This window comes from Palaemon carinicauda, chromosome 21 (assembly GCF_036898095.1).
Source record: "Palaemon carinicauda isolate YSFRI2023 chromosome 21, ASM3689809v2, whole genome shotgun sequence".
Taxonomy (NCBI): domain Eukaryota; kingdom Metazoa; phylum Arthropoda; class Malacostraca; order Decapoda; family Palaemonidae; genus Palaemon; species Palaemon carinicauda.
Window position 1 is genome coordinate 82,264,766 of NC_090745.1, and position 21,182 is coordinate 82,285,947.

At 33.7% G+C, this 21,182-nt stretch overlaps 1 protein-coding gene across 21 annotated transcripts in view; it reads right to left on the minus strand.

The window, feature by feature from the left end:
• The window catches only part of nwk (nervous wreck), a 228,329-nt gene that overhangs the window by 66,149 nt on the left and 140,998 nt on the right, over positions 1–21,182 (minus strand). For all 21 annotated transcript variants that reach the window (XR_011039209.1, XR_011039210.1, XM_068345039.1 and 18 more), the window contains exons 6-11: positions 18,838–18,901; positions 14,356–14,484; positions 13,346–13,468; positions 8,728–8,916; positions 7,268–7,442; positions 2,184–2,287 (exon numbers count right to left, since the gene is read on the minus strand). Coding sequence is in view for 19 of the 21 variants with exons in the window: in XM_068345039.1 (XP_068201140.1) it covers positions 2,184–2,287; positions 7,268–7,442; positions 8,728–8,916; positions 13,346–13,468; positions 14,356–14,484; positions 18,838–18,901 (784 nt within the window). In the remaining 2 variants the exon portion in view is untranslated. The remainder of the gene's footprint in view (positions 1–2,183; positions 2,288–7,267; positions 7,443–8,727; positions 8,917–13,345; positions 13,469–14,355; positions 14,485–18,837; positions 18,902–21,182) is intronic.

The following is a 21,182-nucleotide window of genomic DNA, read 5'->3' on the forward strand; positions in this document are numbered from 1 at the left end:
CGGAAGCCAAACTCGGGACACCGTTTATCTCGTAAATTTTACTTGATTCTTGACCATCTGAGATTAGTGATAACCCATCCAGTTCCCTTAAGCAAAGGATTAAATCCATCTGCCATAACGCGTTTCCTTTGTTATTGGCTTATCATTCCCATGACAGCTAAATTTCCCCGGGCGAAATTTCCTGACTCATAGTTTTAAGCTCCTTTCTTGGCATTGTCTACCCACATATGTCTTCCCATTTTAGACAGGACGCCATGTTCACCGTAGCCAATGAACGCATCCTTGGGTGGGCCTCACAACGTCACCCTATAGAAGATGCTCGCCTCCCTCCTTCCCTACCAGAAATGGGACATTAGCTGAGACTGGGAAAGCAGAACAGCTATAGCCATTGTAACAAGAATAGTTATAGCCACCACACCGAGAACAGCTACAGCTATCGGAACAAGAACCGGTATATCGACCATACCGAGAACTGCTATATCCACCATACCAAGAACTTCTTCAACTACCTTGAAGAAAGAACCATACTGCTAAACATTTTCAAACTCCATTGTATTAAGTGAGAAGAAGTTTAACAGTCCTAAAGAAGAAACCAAACCAGCTATGACTACCACTATATAAACTATTGTGTTAAGTGAGAACCAGTTGTACGGCCATGAAGAAGATTAAATTTATTTCGATTAACTGTAACTTGTTTGTACTTGAAGGAACTAAGTTAATGAATCATTCATACCTGCCACTTTACTTGCTCCTTGTGAAAGTGAGTGTGTATCTAGGAATAATAGAATCTAGCAAACTAATGTCCTAGTGCATATATGTACCCTAACTAAAAATTTGAAATCTCTTCAAGTGACCCCTCGCCCTCCACCACTGTTATATCTACATTTGATCAGATGTTGGGCCTTCGATACCCCTTCTTACTTATCCACTGAAGTTAGAGGACCAAGGGTGTGCATGTTAGAAGATACATGGCGATAAATGGGCTGTTGTGTTTAGTGGCCCCCTTTTGATAGTGGGGTAAAAAAGTTACACCCTTTCTATAGGTCCTTTAGTGCCAGTCCTCAAGGATGTGGTGCTGAACAATTCCACCACACTCATGATACTGGACTAGGCCCTAGAGAAGGACTAACATATACATATGATAAGCACCCAAGCCCCTGGCCCATCAAGCTTTGACCAGGGAGGACAAGTCAATGCTGCTGATGACTCAGCAGGTTGGCACTTCGAGTAACTACCGATCTTGAACAGGTTTCGAATTCCCGTTCAACAGATTCTGGAGAAGGAACGTTACCAGTAGGCTACCACAATCCTTTTTATTGGGTTCAAATGGGATCAATTTCATATGACATGTTTTAAAAGATTAATACAAAAAGTACGTAGTGATATCATGCATTAATTTAAAAATAAGGTTGATTTCATATTAAACACTTTGACAGGTTCAAATGAATTAATTTGAAGAAATTGGTGGATTTATTTGCACAAACAAAAACATTTAATAGATGAATATGCCATGTTATACATTTGGTTGTGTAAAATAGCAGATAACTAATAGTAGATTATTCATGAAATAAAAGGAATTTCAACTAGGTATCTAATAAAAACTTGGAAGGAAATTTTTTTAAATGAATTAGATGATAAAAATAGCGATATAAGACTCTATTAAGTAAAGATAAATAACCATTATGGATATTCATAATTATGAGGGTGAATGCTATCATAATTTATTCCTCTCTTAATAGTAAAGGAATATATATAAATATATATATATATATATATATATATATATATATATATATATATATATATATATATATATATATATATATATATATATATTAGTGGGTGTTTTGTGTGAAGTATCGGGGAAGCAGTAAGTATTTCAATTAAATCTCTACGAGAGCTGAGTGTCATCTATTGTAGATTTCCATATTTAGCAATATTTATTATTCTTCACTTCATGGTTTATTCAGTTAGTAATATGAGTTCGTCACTTCTAAGTAAGTAAATCCTTTTTTCAGAATACTATAGATCAATTATTTCTTACTTTACTCTGAATGTAATAAAAGCATAGAATAGGATTTAGATGAGGAGAACGAAATTTTAAGGGCAGAATAACTGAAAGGAGAACGGGAACCTGAAATATACGAATTTAGATAATGGAAAATTACTGGATTCAAACTTACCTCCTCTCTCACGGATAGCGAAGACCCAGAACGGCTGAGGGATGTGTCAAGATCAACACCCAGGCTGTCGCTGTCAAGGCTTTTTGTGTAGTCCTCCACTTCAACTGTTGAAGGGAATTTAAGTTAAAGAAAGCTGCTTTTTATACTGTACACACACACACACACACACACACACACACACACACACATATATATATATATATATATATATATATATATATATATATATATATATATATATATATATATATATATATATATATATATGCATGTGAATGTGCATGTGTTTATTCAATAGTAAGAATATATTAGATATTAATACATATTTTTACACACAAGATATTTGTTTATGTCCTTGTTCTAATCATGGAAATATATGTTGATTTTTTAATATAAATGTAGTAAGGTTTACTTGAAGAAAATTCAAAGACAGGATTTGGAGCTACTGGAAGTTGTCAGGGATAAAGATAGAAATATTTTGCATAGGGACGATGACATCAAGAGGAGATGAAGAAAATAATATGAGCAACTATTGGATACTGAAAATGAGAAAGAGAACTGGGAGAAGCATAAAGGTTGGAGGAGCCAGTGATGGAAATACAGAGTACAGAAGTGACGCGGGCATTGAGTAGAATGAAGAATGGTAAAGCACCAGGCCCTTCAAAGTATCAAATTGAAATGGTCAATATACTAGCGACAGAGGGAGAAGAATGGATGCTAGAATCATTGAGAGTAATATGGGAAGAGGAAATAATGCCTAAAGACTGGAAGGAGAGCCTAATGGTATCTATATTTAAGTAGAGAGGTGACATCATGGAATGCAGTAACTACAGGGGAATTAAATTAACAGGACATGGTTTGAAAGTATTAGAGAGGGTACTAGATAAGAGATTGAGAAAGATAATAAAGATTGAGAAACAGCATTATGGATTCATGAGGGGGAGACTGAATGAATGAATGATTTGAAGTTCTCTGGCATCCTGACATCAAAGGTCATTGACGCCTATATCGTTTATTATAAATAAATAACTAAAGGAATATTCAGTTAAAACCAGAAAAGTAAATATGTTATAAGAGTTAAATAGCATTCAGAAGACTGCTTCTGAAATAAATTTTAAAATGCCGCTATTATTGTATGACTCATCATGTCCTAGGATCTTGGCAAGGATGAATCTGTCATCCTCACCTCGAGCCTTAAACAGATATCTATTTCTTTCTGGGCTATAAGTGGGACATTTAGTCAACAAATGCCTCACTGTGAAGGGTATCAAACAGTCGTCACAATATGGATGGTGTTGGCCAGCCAGCAGAAACTCATGTGTCATCCGAGTGTGGCCAATGCAGAGTTGATAAAGAGTAGTCTCCCATTTTTTGGGCATCATGTTATACCCCCAAGGGGATATAACATTCACAATTGCTCTCATCTTATTTTCAGTTAAACTATCCCAGTACTGTTGCCAATTATTTCCAGACACACCTACGTGTGCCAGAACCCAGCAAAATCGAAATAATTAAAAGCCACTATAAAATCTTTAAAACTAAAGGGTTACTGGGATTAAAACCTTCTAAAGCTGGAAGGACACTTCTTGCTTCACTAAAAATGGTAAAATTGCCCTCCTCTTTTAATGCTATTTTCTCAATAGCGGTTAATATGCAATATAGTTCAGCAGTAAATATGGAAGATATTGGAGGAAGTGCGCCTCTACAATTGAAAGAACTACTGTATACTCCAAATCCAACACGAACATCAGATTGGGAGCCATCGGTATACATAAAAGTCGATTCCTTATTGTCTTTAACAAGTTCTATAAAAAGAGACCTAGCTTCTTAGTCAGTCATGTTCTTTTTAACACCAATAAAATATTTGCAAAAAGATATCTCTTGTAATTTCTTTGGAGGGGTTGATGATATCTTAAATGGAAGCACCTTGCTTCTAATTATATCAAGACTGTTTGATAATTGTTTCACCCAAAAGCCATAAGGTTGAGGAGATTTTGGGTATGTTAAGGGCCTTACAAGGCTTGCAGTCTGAAAGACTAAAAAATTAGGGAGTCTTTGCAACCTAAACCAATACCTAGCAATAGATGACATTCGGTAAAGGTCTAAAGATAATTCTCCGGCATCAACAAGGAAACTTGAGATAGGTGAAGATCTAAACGCTCATGTGGAAAATCTAATACCTGCATGATGTATATAATCTAATATCTTTAATCGGCTTGGGATGACTGAGGAGTATATTTTACACCGATAACTAATTTCTGAAAATATTAAGGGCTTGTATAATTTCAAAATAGTTTTGCGGTCTGCCCCATAATGTATGGGACAATACTTTTAAAAGATTCAGAGCCTCAAGATATTTAGCTCTTAACAGCTTTATGTGGGGAACCCATGTAAACCTACAATAAAAAATCAGTCCTGAAAATTTAGCTTCACCTACACATGGGATCTGTTGACCTTTCATGTATATATCTGAGTCGGGATGTACTCCCCGGATACGACAGAAATGGACAATAGTAGTTTTGTTTGTCGAAAACTTAAACCCATTCATATCAGTCCAGAGTTTTAGTTTTCTCTCAACCATTGCTATTCTAGCTCCAGCAAATGATATGGAGAAATCTTCTGCAAATAGTGTTGAGAGAATGTCTCGAGGAATGACAGAGGCTATCCCATTAATGGCTAGTGCAAATAAGGTTACACTTAGCATACTACCCTGGGGAACTCCTTCTTCCTGACATATCCTCTCAGACAGAGCTTCCCCCACTCTCACTTGAAAAAATCAATGTGAAATAAATATTGAATGAACAATGGTAGCTCTCCTCGTAATGCCAAATTATGAATGGTTTAAAGTATACTATATCTCCATGTAGTATTATATGCCTTTTCAAGGTAAAAAAACTGTTACATGGTGCTGTTTGGAAGCAAAGGCTTCACAAATAGAGGATTCCATCTGTATCACCACATCAGTCGTTGAGTGTATTTTTCTAAATCCACACTGGATAGGTGATAAAATACCATTCTTTTCCAGGTACCACATCAGTCTTGCATTGACCATCTTCTCTATGATTTTACATAAAAAACATGTCAATGCAATAGGTCGGTAGTTTGCTGCCAAGAACTTATCCTCACATGGTTTTAAAAATGCTAAAATTATGGCTCGTTCCCAAACACTTGGATAACTATGATCATGCCATATTCTGTTAATATTGCTAAAAATAAATAACTTCGTATTAACAGGTAAATGTCTAATCATTGCATATGGAATTCCATTAGGTCCAGGGGTTGTATCATTACAATTAGCAAGTGCAGAATCAAATTCGCTTTCAGTAAAAGGAGAATTGTATGACTCTTCTCTTCCTGTTGCAAAATTTATGATTTTCTTTTCTTCAATGCTCATATACTGATGACTAGGAGCTGCTTTACACTTGCATGATACATTTGAGAAATGATCAGCCAGGGCATTGCTAACCTCATTTGCTTCAGTCACATATGGTCCTGACCATTTACCTTCAACGCTGGTGGTGGGTTGGGGGTATTTTTTCCTGCTATTTTTTTTTACTTTCTTCCATACAGAAGATGGTGGTCTTCTACTGTTAATGGAGGAAACAAAAGATGTCCAAGATTGGCTCCTAACTTCTTTTATGGCACTACGGAACTGTGTTCTACATTTCTCGTATATAATTAAATTCTCCTCAGTACGGCGTCTGCACAATTGAGTTAAGGACCTTTTTGTGGCTCTGTGCAGGGCAGTTAGTTCTGAAGGCTACCAGGGACTGGTCGTCGTTTGAATAACCCTGTTGTTTTGGGTATTGAATTAACTCCTGCCGTATGAAGAGTTCCACTCAGTAGGGCTATGGCATCATCAACACTTTGAAACTGTTCTCCACTCCCCTCGATTTCACATAGCTTATGAAATTTAACCCACTCCGCTTTGTCAAGATGCCATCTATATAGTAAGGCAGCTACAGGAAAAGAGACTAGAGAGAAACCAGAAGCTCTTCTATGCTTTTGTTTATTTAGAGAAGGCTCATTACCAAATACCAAAAGAAGTGATATTTTGGGGCTTGAGGAAGAGGAAAGTCCCGGAGAAGTTGGTTAAAATGGTAGAGATTATTTGCAAAAGAACAAGGACGAAAGTAATAACAGCTTTTGGGGAAACAGAAACTTTTGAAGTTAGTGTTGGATTACTCTAGTGGTTGGCATTAAGCCCATTTTTACTTGCAGTGGTCTTGGATGTGTCAAGTGGAGAGACAAAAAATTAAGAGTTTTGGGAGTTTCTTTATGCAGATGATTTAGTGATTACCACTGAAAAGGAGGAAGAATTACAAACAAGGGTTGTAGAGTGGCAAGAGACTTTGGAGAGAGGTGGATTGAGGGTAAATGTGGGTAAGACTGAAGCTATGGTGAGCCACAAGGATAGCTCGAGAAAATAGAGATGAGAATGCTGAGTTGAATTATGGGAATATCACTGCTTGAAAGATAAGAAAATGATGAAATATGAAGAATTAGAAAGCGTAGTAGGGATTACAGAGGCGATGAGTGTTACGACTGAGATGATGTGGGCACGTTAAATGCGAGATAAGGTGAAGGATGATATGGAGGTTTGGTGGAAGAAAATGTCATTTATAGAAGGCATTGAAGAGGTCGCATCAGGCAACCGACCCCTTAAGTTAGGGATAACGATGGGAAAAAAAGAAGATTTTTAAGCCTGATCCAATTTCTGACAAGAATATTTCACGTAATGGTCAACTTCAAAGAAAAAAAATGGATCTTGATTAACTATAATAAATTCATAAGAAGTGAATATTTTAGGCTGGCTGCTCTTCAAGTAGGAATTTTCATATAGGGCTTTGATTGATTTTTAATCCAGTTTAAATAAACGATATTGCAGTATTTATCCAAAGAATATATACGGTAACATTTTATTAGTCGTTAATCGATAATACCTTACGCCTAAATTCGTTTTCGTCCTAGCATATTGAAGAATAGAGCCTCCTGAGTTTTAGGTTTGAAATACCCACTTCCACCTTCCTTAAGGGACTTTAATTTGAATTTGTCTTTGTAAGTTTTACGTTTGAAATACTCACTTCCACCTTCCTTAAGGGTCTCCAATTTGAATTCGCTTTTGTATTTATCTGTCTCTGCTTTTCGAATGGCGTTCCTGAAATCATCAAGTTTTAATTCGATGTCTGGTGGTAGTTCCGTTTCTATCTTGCCTGCAATATTGAGCTTCTGAATTTTCTTCGTGTTGTCTCGGATCGTCTGCAAAGGGAAATTAAATTAGTATCTCTCTCTCTCTCTCTCTCTCTCTCTCTCTCTCTCTCTCTCTCTCTCTCTCTCTCTCTCTCTCTCTCTCTCTCTCTCAATTGAGTGTTGTTACATTTATAAATTCTGAAAGCTGGAATGACTTCACTCATAATAATATTTTGCATGTACTGTTTGTCTGCTTACCCTTGCCCTTGTATAGTTAGAGTGTCTTCACTTGAGTATACCGATATCTTATGCAAGATAATTTCATTATGTCCTAAAGCGATTAAAGATTTAAAGGTCGTTCATGAATGGCAATGACAACGAACAGTGACAATGCCCTAGAGACTGACCATATATAAATGTGATCATTATCCAATCCTCCTTTCTACCCAAGCTAGGACAATAGAGTGACAAAAAATGGCTGCTGATGCTCAGAAGGTGGACCTATAGGCTTCCCCAAAACTGCCAGATACAATAGAGCTTGAGCAGGTATGGACCTCAGCCCAGTAGTTTGCAAGCAGGGACGTTTCCAATAGGCTACCACTGGATACTATTACTCTTTCGAAAATGTCTTGTTCCAATGATGATAAGGTATAGCTGACAATATTGAAGATGATAACACCTTGAAAATATTCATCTTGGAAAATATGGTGGTAACCCAACAAGTTACTTAATTACTTGAGCTTCCTCTTATCCTCTGGACCTCAGTTGCACTCACTTGTTAGCCCTCTACTTTACTTGCACTCCCTCTATTTCTGCTTATTACTTTTCTGGGTGCTGAATATCCTCCCCGGAGCCAGTGTTGGCATATGGCCCTAATTCATAAATCCAATTGCTCTCATTGAAAATTATTCTCGAAACAAAAATTTATGGAAATATCCATACACCATTAATTTTAAACCTAGTGAATTTAGATATACATCTAATAAATGTTTACAAATTTTGGAATTATGTTGAATTTGTTTATTAAGTACTAAAATACCTTCTAACTGCTGAATTTATATTTATTTTCATATTTGTAAACGCTGCCAGATTACGAGGAATATTATGTTTAGATGCTGCCGGTTAATGTCCATATCTGAATATTACTTCAAAATATTAGAATTATCTAGTTTGTTAATTTTCACAAATATCTGAATATTACCACAAAGCAATTGAATTATCCATAGAGCAATGTTTTCATAAAAACGTAAAAAATTCATATCTGAATATAAGAAAAGGTAAAGATAGGGAATTAACACAATTTTTTTTCCCTATTTAGGATTACTTTATTAAAGAAAATCAAAGACTTACTTACCTTGACAGCCTTTTGTATTCTGGCTACGCACTTTTTGCTCTCATTATCGAGTATTTGCTGGCAGGAATCGTCGTGGCTGACAATCTTTTCGATTTTGTCCCCATCACAGGCTTCGAAATCGTACTGGATGTTCTGACCCAGCATCGGGTAAAAGGTTAGATAGCATCGCAGGTTGTAACCTCTGGTTATCTGGAAAACGAACAAGTGGAAACATTGCAATTATATTTCATCACTTTTATTATTTTCCTGTTTGTTAATTATACAATTCTAGTTAATATACAGTTAGTGGCCCGGTCTAGGAAGAAACTACTACTACTACCACCAATACAAGTCGTAATATTAACATTATTATTAAGATATAAATGCGTAACCTCATTAAAATTTTCTTCAAGAGACACTCTTTAAAGGTTAAAAGTGTCTAGTTTCAGTTCCAGTATCACTTGAAGAGATGCACAACAGAACGTCAGTCGGACAAGCACCCTTTCTTCACTGTGGTGCCTAGCTACAGCAATAACCCCATTTAACAGCTTAATCTCAAAGTTCTGGCCTCATATTAGCGAAGTCTGGAACGGTTTGCCCTGAGATCAAATTAGAGCCAGTCACAGCAAGAGCCCACTCAGTGAAGGCAAGTATTGCCAGGCTTTATTATTGAGCCATGGTGTCGCGGCATATCCATGCTCCACAAGCCAGAACAGAGAAGCAGTGAGATTATGTTTCACTGCGAGCAGAGCAAAGCAACCTACAACAGGACAAAGACTATTTGAGGGACGTGATATAAAGTGATCTGCCCAGTGGTAACAAGAAGTAAGGAGTAAGGGATGATGTCATGGGTTGGCAAAACTTGCCTCTGCTGAGCGAGTTTGAGCTTTGATTGGCTCTAATTTCGGCCCCAGATAAATCCTTCCAGATTTTCCTAAAATGCATTCCGGGTTGTGATTGATCTGCTGCCATCTAAATGCAAGGCAAATACATTATCACTGTAATTAAAAACTTTCATCACAGGCTTTAATATATTCATAAAAAATTAGCTTTTGGGATAATTTTCTAATTAATTGCTAATGTTTTCTTTTGCTGCGTAACTGATTTCATGCTCATATACTTCTGTATTTATTGCCTTGCAGATTCCACGAGACAAATCTAGTGCTCATGTGTATTGCTTCATGTGAATAGCTTTACTTGATCCTTTTAGATATTAACACATCTCCTTGTACTGAAATTTAGTTTGCTCCTTATACTTTTCATCAATTGTTGCAAATTGTTATGCAAACTTACAGGAGATTATAGTTTATTAGGCAACTTGAAGTATCTTAGCGCTGTGCATGGAAAACTATTAATGAATGTCTTACTTGTTTTGAAGAGTTACTTGTATATCTGCCATGAAAGTTGCTATAGCTAGTTTTCATTGTTATTTAGTATTGCTAAGCTGTATTTATATTTTGTTTTTTCTTTTTTTGTTAGAGGAGTGGCATCAGATGAAAAACGTTTCCTGTGAACGTTTAAAAGACACAGACCTATGTTCACAAGATTATGTATAAATAAATAGATACTGTTGCTTCTTTGAGAACTCTAGGGGACTTTGAAAGAAGTTGAAGCTAACGAGGAATGTATCAAGGATTAAATGTGTGTTTAATAAGGTTTTGTTATCCTCTATGATAACCTTTTGTTAGACGTGAAAGAAAAAGAGGCAATATTGTATTGAAGGCATGGCAGGGGAAAAGCATGATTAAATAAAGTTAAGAGAAGAGTAGTGAAGAACTCTTGAGAGTATAAATATTGACAGAATAAGTATTGTTGTGTGGTGGTTTTACTCTGCGATGAAAAAAACATGCGATGAAATTACTATGTGATGTTTTACAACATTATTACATTCCAATGATAATGTCCAATATGTAATAGCTTTTCAATTAAATTACTGCAATGAAATTACCAGACACCGTAGGTTACTCAACGTACCAGCCACCTGTTGCGATACTACCACTGGAGAGGTATTGATTGGAAAGGTAGTTTAACACTGAATCCCTCTCTGGTAATGATATTTTTTTTTTTTTTTTTTTTTTTTGCCAACGCACATATCGAATAGTATGGTATTGTTCTTACACGTTCTTCTCTTTCTACAAGCACCTGAAAACACCAAGCAAGCCACCCCATTTTTCCTCAGTCAAGTGGTTAACGACTATATTTGTTTAGTGCCTATTTTATTCTTGGTATTTCTAGGAGGTCACTCCGAAATCAAGACATGTTTTCTTAGATAGTGCCATAACTTTTGAAATCATGGTCTTCCAATTTCTTGGGTTAGAGTTCTTTTTCATGCTATTCTATCAATTTTCTATTCCTCTTTTTCTTTTCTTTTTAAGCAGTGCGTTGGGCCGGTTTAATAGAAAAGCCCAATTAGGCTTAGAGGTTTGTTTAGAGTTTGCATCTATTATATTAATTTTTGAAACCATCGGTACTGTCCTTTCTTCAGTTGAGCTGGCAATCAAAGAAGGTATTAAGCTTTGTATGGCTTGTCGGATCCACCATGGTGATCAATATTTGACATGTTTCCATTGGATCTGTGAATTGCATTCGTATTTTCTATGTATATAGCCATGTTCAGTTTGTTTTTATCATCTTTATTATGTATGTATTTAAGTATAATGAAAGGGTTTTTATTATTTCTAATTATTATTCTGCTTGGCAATATTAAACAGGATCTTGGACTAATAAGTCCTAGGCTCCACCAGTATCGTCAGGTATGGCCTTACAATGGATCCAGACAGAATTTTATTTTATTAAGTTCATGATTTTCTGAAAACAAAAACTTCCCTGCGTTGTTCATTCCATATTTTTAAGACACTAATAATTTTGAATATTAGGGCGGAGTACCCTGCTTTTCATAATTCCTGCTAGAAATGGGGATGTCATGAGATGCAGGGCATAAAAGTTTGTGGCAGACATAACTTTCATTTGTGTTCCTTCTATCGGAATTCTGGTTAAGATACAAGAAGATAATAGAAAGGCATCTTTTTTTTTTAGCTTATGGGTGATTCCAATACTCACCATAGAGAGTGAATAAATTTTGTTTCTCCTTCTGACTGCTATAGCTTAAAAGTTGTGGACTTTAGTTCTGAATGAGCATGTGAGAAAATCATAAATGAGGCTGCTTACAAATTGGGTAGTTGCTGGGAACTAGTATACTCTGATTTCCCTGATGCTATAACAAGTAAATGTTAAGATGTATGATCATGCCTATAAAATACATATAAAATATGCAGATCGGAATGGCACCATGAGTAATAACTTGCATTTGAATTGGTGACAATCGTGAAAATGTGTCAATCCGGTTGTTCTCTTTAATGGAAATCTAGTTAATATAAATGATAGGCGTATTCCTTCTCATGTGTTTACAGTAGATACCAACTCTAGGATAAACTATGCTTAGATAAGACCTGGTGGTCAGAGTTTATGGTTCATCTGAAAATTAACACAATATGACCAAAAACGAAACTCTCTGGTACAACTCGGGGACATAATTTATCGGATACAATTAAATCTGTAATCTTTGGTGTAAACTTAACAGTTCCTCCTTTGCCTATAGCTCTATACCAGATAGTTTTGGCACTCAATTCTCAAAAGAAATGACAATCCATTTGGCTGATATGTTTGACAGTTTGGTGAACAAAGAAAAACATTCATCTTCATTCCTGTCTATACTAAGCTAAAGTAACAAGCTTAGCTTTTTGGTCCTGTGAAATCAAAATTGTTACTGGTCCTTAATGTTTATAGAAATGTAAATCCAATTGTTATTTTCCTTTGTATTTCTTTATAAAGACAGATTTTAGCTCTGAAAGTTATCAAGAAGAGGTTCTTTTTCCACCTTGAGAATTGTTATTATTACTCCTTTAGGTGAATGTATTTATGTTAGCTCTAGGCTTACTGATTATTGCCCAATTTCTATAACTAACATATTTGGTAAAATAGGTTTGCTGCAGGTAATCATCTGTACTCTCATTAGCAGTTTGTGTTTTACAAAGGCCTTGGAGCATATGATGCTCTTCTTTTAATCTCTAATGGTGTTCAGAAATCCCATGATTGTAGCCGGGAAGTTCATATGAGGGGGCTGGATTTTAGTTCTTTCTTTGACTGTATTAATCATGAGGCTCTTGTTTTGAAACTTGAACAAATTTATATAGGATTTTTTTTTTTATCGTCATTATTGAAATTTAGATAATAGATTGCAAAGGATAGTTGTTGATGGGCATCATAGTGAGTAAAGAAATGTAATATCTAGTGTCCCTCATAGCAATAAATTTTCATGTTATTATTATCATTATTACTATTATTATTGTTATTATTATTATTATTATTATTATTATTATTATTATTATTATTATTATTATTATTATTATTATTATTATTATTATTGTTGTTGTTGTTGTCGTCGTTGTTAAAGTGGTGCTATTAGTATCGGTTTCTTTTTTCTTGAATAAAGTAATTGCGTTATAGATTTTCATTACATTTTAGTATAAATTCATGCATACAACGAAACAGTTGAATTGTCTTAATTGCGTCCATGCTTCGAAATTAAAACAAGAGAACCAATCGGTTCTATCAACAGGACATCTCTCTGACATCTTACCGTAGAGGCTTGCTCCCTGATCTTATTGTAAGACGACTGGGAGGCAGAGCACGTGAGCAATTCGGTCCGACTCATCAGTGACAGGTACTCGGCTACCTTGTCGTACATTTCACATTCCATTGTCTGAAAAAGAAAAAGAAGCAGTAGTAAATTGGTTTATTTAGGCCTTTCTCTTCTCCAGCTTATGTGAATGCTACGTTTGGTTGTTTTGGAGAGCTGGTAAGGAAAAAAAAGTGATAGGTGTTGTTTGCAGTATGGATTTACAGACTCGACTAAGATTTTATTTTCTCATGAAGAATGAATTAATAGTATCTTTTTATTAGAAATGTAATTGCATTGAAAAAATTGACTTCGATGATTACATTGACTGATTTATCAGTGTAAAACAGAAAAACTTAATGAGTTCCCATATCAAATTATTTGTGCAATATTTGATATTACTAAAAGTTTGCTGCAGTTGATCTAGAGTACATATAAAGGTTTCCTTGGCAATATTGATGTGACAAAATACTGACCTATAAGTATTGCATACATGTGAAAGCCAAGGATCCATTTTAGTCTCCAAAAAGACAAAATAAGATTATTATTTTTAATTGATATACAGTGTACAATTTACTAAATGTTTATGTATCAGCTTTCTCTTTGTTAATCAAGGTGTGCGATATATGATAAATGTTTTTTTTTTAAAGATTGGTCTTTAGCAAGTTTGAATTAGCATTGTAGAAAAATAATATTTTACATTAATTTTTCCTGTTTCCTTTACGCAGCATCTCCTCTTATTTTGTATTGTTTTTATAATATTTATGATTCTTTAAATTCTCAACTAAGTATATTTTAATAGAAATATTTTTTTTTTTTTTACAATAGGTTAAATAAAGTCACATTTGAAGCCTTACTCAAGAATCAAAGGGGTAAAATAACATACAGATATAAGACATTATAGTGAATTTTAATCATATTATAGGTTATATATAGAAGTAAAATCCTTGAAGCTACCGTAGTTTTCTTACCCTGAGAATTCTTTCGAAGTCGATCTCGTAATAGCGCCGTTGATGAGCGTTGCTGGAGGACAAGGTGAGGAGGTAGTCGTTGCGTGCACCTGCAGACTTCTCGTCACAGGCGTCTCGTTTGGCAGAAAACTGGAAATGGAATTACGACGCTAGATATGACTATGATTTGGATATTTATTTCAGTAGTAGGGAGAGATTTATCTTGACTTTGCTTCATTCGAGTTTTGACTTTTCATGAACCTTTGAAGGGATATTTTTGTGCATCCTATTTTTTTTTTTTTTTTTTTTTTTTTATATAATTAGACGTTGTCCTGGACTTTATTGGGGCATTATATGGCATTTTATTTCTTTAGTAAGTATACATGGTTCTGTACTGTATATAAATAAAATGAACTTTTAAAGGACTTATTAGGATGATTACACGCTGTTTTAATTCTATTGAGGTTTGTGAGATATTAAATACAGTCGAGTTTGTCTTGATAAACATTTCAAGAGGTTTTCTCCAGTATTAGCCTAGGCCTCCGTTGGATCCAGAACTTACGGAGAGGTTTAATTTCTATTGTTTATTTTTTTTTTCTCAATGAAACATTGTTCTTTTAATTTCGGCACAAGGTCAAGCCAGCTGGATTTGAATCCAATAAAATCTGCTTTTATGGACTTCCAGAAGGAATTTTGATAAATGGTGATATTTGACACTAATCTTTTATTAAGATATGGGATTTCGCACTTTTTGTTTATTTATTTTTTTATTTTTTTTAAGGAAAACAACTCCCAGAAGGATCTTATGAAAAGATTTATTTATTCATTGGACTTGGATGTATGGATCATACCAAAATTATGCTTATGGACTAGGTGCACATTCTTATTTCATGTGTAAAGTTAGTGTCTATTGTGTTTCTTATTATTGTAAAATCAGTGTCAATTGTATTTTTTTTCGTAAAATCATTATCTAGTGTTTTTTTTTTTTTTTTTTAATCGTTTTCTAGTGCAGTGGTGTGTATGTTTTTTCAAACTCCGTCTAGTGTAGTGGTGTTTTTTTTTAATCAGCGCTTAGTAGTGTAGTGGTGTGTTTTTTTCAGTCTCTAGTGTAGTGGTGTGTGTTTTCTTTTTTAAACTCAGTGTCTAGTGTAGTGTTTTTTTTTTTTTTTTAATCAAAATCAGTGTCTAATGAAGTTGTGATTTTTTTTTTAATCAGTTTCTAGTGAGTGTCGTGTGTGTTTTTATTTTCAAACTCAGCGTCTAGGGTAGTGGTGTTTTTTTTTTCTAAATCAGTGTAGTATTTTGCGTAATCCAGAACAATATTTTTGGGCTTTGGGAAGTATTTTAACGCAAGGGGACTAATGCTTGTTTTGATGTTTGAGTTATTAATACTCGCTGCCGAGATTAAACTTCGTATGTTTTGCTTTTTGGTCAAGGAGGGATCTCCTGGTTGAGATCCATCCCCCCGATTCCTCTGCTGCCCTCAAGGGCTGTTACAAAGGAAACCTTCTTTCATCACTCATAAAACCCTATGGGCATTTACGCTTTCCTGTTTAGCCATAGGAAATCAAATTTTAAAATATCCCATTACTCCTCTTTTATTATGTCCATTTATTAATTTCCGTCATGGTTTAAACGACGATTTGATGACTTTAACAAATTATTATTATTATTATTATTATTATTATTATTATTATTATTATAAGCCAAGCTACAACCCTAGTGGAAAAACAGGATACTATAATCCCAAGGGCTCCAACAAGGAAAATGGTCCAGTGAGTAAAGGAAATAAGGAAATAGATTGAATAGTGTGTACACTAAAGCAAGAGATAGTGGAAAAAGAAAGACAGTGGAAAAAGACCATGGTACAGAGGTTATAACACAGTAGATTAATTTTGGAGAGACCTCCTCCTATAAGAGCTGCTTACCTTAGCTAAAGATTGTCTTCGACCCTTATCAAGTGAAAAGTAACCACTCTTCGTTGCTATCTAATGTTTTGGTTTATTAAGGAGTTTACATATCCACTCTTCTGTTGCTGACTCACGTTATGGTTTGTTAAGAAAGGAGTTAGTGTGAGGACCAGATAGACAGGAAGTTTAATATTTAACCCCCCCCCCTTTTTTTTTTTTTTTTTACTGTAGTAGCTGTTTGTTTGGGAAAGGTTGTGATGATTCGTTCAGATGTCTTACCATTTTTAATTTTTAAAATTTTTCAAATATTACGGCTATTTAAAAAGAATTGGAAATGACGTAAATGAGGAAATATTTAACAATAATTAGGAATGGCGTAAATGAGGAACTATTTAACAAAAAATAGAAATGAAGTAGGTGAAATTATAATTAAAATAAACTAGGAATGAAGTAAATGGACTGAAAAGTTTTTAATGGTAAATTTTAGCGAAAAGGAAAATTACATTCACACTTCCTCCTGCTAACAACACTAACCATATCACAATTCAAGATGACAAAATGCAACAGTTTCTTTCTTCATATAATGTTCTTTTATATATTATTCATGCTTACATAGTCCATTTCTTATGTGTATAATATTTATTTGATTTAACATTCACGACTTAATTCTCCTTGACATTCAAGATTTTTTGAATTAATATCCACGAAGAAAAGTGAAAACTTCTGCAATTTTTTAAATAAAAATTAATTTTTTTTTTTTTTTTTTTTTTTTTTAGAATCGAAACAATATGCGTAAAGTAATAGTGTATACCTGAACGAAGGAAATGGTGGGATTCGAATGTATTTGACTTAAGCCTGTTCAACTCTAGGCGATTTTAAGGAAATTCATAGTTTATATGTATACACACACACACATATATATATATATATATATATATATATATATATATATATATATATATATATATATATATATATATATATAAACATATATATATGCACACAATATTGCGTGTAAGTAGTTAGAGATCTATCAAGTCTCTTTCCATATTTAATAAAGAACACTTGAGTACCTTTTAAAAGAAATTCTTCGTTATCAACGTTATACATACATACATATATATATATATATATATATATATATATATATATATATATATATATATATATATATATATATATATATATATATATATATATATATATATATATATATATATATATATAGCATATTCTTTTGTTATACCGAATGATTCTATCTGGAATGAATTCACAAGAAAAATGAGATTGGCGTGCTAAACATGTTGAAATTTGAAATCATAATTATAAAAGGGAAATGTTGGGGAAATGAATGTAATAAAGATTTGTATTCTTGGGCATATTAAAAACGGTTGATAACAATTATTGTATAATAAATGTAATGAATATCTGTATTCATGGGAATAATAAAGGGTTGATAACAGATTGCATAATGAATACAATGAAGCCATGTATTCATGGAAATAATAAAAGAGAAGATAATAATGATTGAATAGTGGATGCAATGAAGTTTTGTGTTCTTAAAAGTAATAAAAGAGAAAAGAGTTGATAACAATGATTGTATAATAAATGCAATGAAGCTCTGTATTCTTGGGAATAATAAAAGGGTTGATAACTGATTGCATAATGAATACAATGAAGCCATGTATTCATGGAAATAATAAAAGGGTTGATAATAATGATTGAATAATGGATGTAATGAATTTTTGTGTTCTTGAAATTAATAAATGAGTTGATAACAATGATTGTATGATGAATGCAATGAAGCCCTGTATTCATGGAAATAATAAAAGGGTAGATAATAATGATTGAATAATGGATGCAATGAAGTTCTGTGTTCTTGAAAGTAATAAAAGAGTTGATATCAATGATTGCATAATGAATGCAATGAAGCCCTGTATTCTTGGGAATAATAAAAGGGTTGATAATAATGACTGAATAATGGATACAATGAAGTTCTGTGTTCTTGAAAGTAATAAAAGACTTGATAACAATGATTGTATAATGAATGCAATGAAGCCCTGTATTCTTGGAAATAATAAAAGGGTTGATGATAATGATTTTATACTAATTGAAATAAAGCTCTGTATTCTTGGAAATAATAAAAGTGTTAATAACAATGATTGTATAATGAATGCAATGAAGTTCTGTATTTTTGGAAATAATAAAAGGGTTCATACAAATGATTGTATAATGAATGCAATGAAGTTCTGTATTTATGGAAATAATATAAGGGTTGATAATAATGATTGCATGATGAAAGCAATGAAGCTCTTTATTCTTTGAAATAATAAAAGGCTTAAAAACAATGATAGTATGATGAATGCACTGAAGGTCTGTATTACTGGAAATAATTAAAAGGTTGATAACAATTATTGCTTAACTGTTTAACATGACAATACTTTAATCAAATTATTTTTACGATATATTTACTAGAATCTACTTTTGAAAACGCATGCATTACAATGAATTGTTATGAACTAGAATGAAGATCCAAAAATTTAGTCATGTAAATTAGAACATTTCAAAGAAACATGAATGTCAAAACACTCACCTTCGCGCTGTTTTTCTGAAGCGATTGAATTGACTGAAATAAGGAACCTTTCTTTCTCTTTAACCTGTTAAAATAGAATAGAAATGGTTAGCATATGGTCGTGTATTCATAGGTAAATGATGCCAGAAATATTGTATGGCTATTGTTGTTTTAAACCACCAGAGAAGGCTTTTTCAAGGAGAAAATCCAATTAGATGATGAAAATTATAGTTTTCACTATATAAGAAAGATAATTTTTAACATTACTACGATTTAGACATGAATGGTCAGTCAGAGAACAGGTTGTATGAAATTAAATATGATTAAACTTCAAACATTGGTATTAATAATTGTCGTATTTAAACAGAATCAAACTTGCTTAGTCTTACAGTCCGGTTATTTGGAAATTCAATATTTACATTGTATTAGCAGTAATGAGCTGCAAGTAAATTGCCATCTTTTATCGGAAGGTAAATATACAGGTTAAGAATTGTAGTCATGAAAAGCTAAAAAAATTTATTTATAAGTGATGTTTTGTCATTATGATTATTACTTTGACTTATAAGACTCTTTCAGTTTCCCTTGTTAAGTGATATTAATTTTTTGTCATGTCTAATTTATTACTCTTGAGTATCATTTCTTCAGTTCTCCCGTAATTCTCATTTTGTTTTCTGTGAATTAATGTTATTGTTATTATTTGATTGTGTCTTACAATACGAATCTGGGATGATGAAAACTTCCCTACTGCCCTTTATTAGAGATTTAAGAGTAGATTCATTTAGATTTAATGTCTAGACTTAGATTCCTTGTTAGCAGTCTAGATTTATGATAAATTACTAGAAAGATTGCTACTGTAATTTTTCAAGGCTGGATCTAGATTAGTATTAAAGTAGAACTCATAACAAGGTAGTTTTTTCCTTCATCTTTTTTTTATAAACAATGAGTAATGAGAAATTTTTTACACAAGTTTCGGATTCAGAGATAACCATAGAGTACCTTGTTTGACGAACTTTATAGTGACGTCAGAAGCGTAGAAGCAGCGAACAAAGTTCAGTATAGTTTTTTTTCCTCATGATTACTGTAGTAACGAGAGCTGTGCTCGTTGGTGGTTAAAGATTGTGGAGAAACGTTTAGAGAAGTCGTGCTTGAAGTTACGTTTTTCACCAATGCCAATGATATACCCTTTCTGTATCCTCTACTTTTAAGTTTAAACATGTCCAAGATTTATTGGTTTCATGAGCAACTTTAAACTTTATAGTGTTCTATAAACAACACCCCTTCAGCCTTTGGGATGTCAGGTCCAATATTTATAGAGATCACGAGTTGCAGCAATTTCTAAAATAACTCAGGGCCTTAATATTAATGATGTTATTTGAGAGGTGAAGCGGAAACTAACACTTCTCCACATTCAACATAGACGAGAAATGTGGCAAATTAGCAAGTCAAAGACATTTCTTTTTCATAGGACTTTATAGATCTCTCTGCAAGTTTCGGGTTTAATTTTTCACAAGCTCTGCTTGGAATTCCTTGTTGTGGATTGAAGAGCTATAGTTGCATGCTGTTGACAGATAAGTAGTGTTGCCAGTACAGTAATAGAGTTTCAGAGGAAATACTGTGTTCATGTTAGTATCCTGTTTGGTGATTGTTGATGTCAGTTTCGAGATAAGATTGCAAAACGTATTTGGATCCATTCTCATGTAATTTATGAAATCTAGTTCTGATTCACTTTTCAGCTTCCGTAGGACCTTACGTAGTAATGTAGCATGACTTTTCATTTTTCCTCCTCTTTGCAACCACTCTTATCCCCAAATTTTCTTCGTCCTTCTTTTTTAGTATACGGCAGTAACAATACACAAGAGAATTTTCTTTTTGCGCGTATGGCTTTCCATTTCCTATTTACTCGTACACCAATCACTCTTGCTGCCGTCACCAGGTTCTCGCTGCTCATCTGTCATCGTTTTGACGCAAGCATAAAGAAACATTACCGAACTTTGTTCGATGAGAAACAAAGTTCACCGAACAATGTTCGGTAGAACAATGTTCGGTAGTGTTGATGACACCTTAGGAACTGGAAGTTTCACCTTTTCTGACCTGGAAGAGCTTTGGATTATAGAAAGAAAATCCATACCCGACCGAGATATTCTAGTAGTTGACTCTTGCTTTACCAGTTGAAAAATATTTTTATTTTAGCATTGTGTGAAAATGATCATATATGACTTGTCTTTGTCAACATTTAATCTAGAATTTTAAGAAACCATAATTACAATGTCTCGTTAGTCTTCCAGAAGAATTAATTGAGCACTAAAGGCAATGGGTTTCTTCTGTTTAACAACTTATTAGCTGATAATGATACTGATTCATGATAA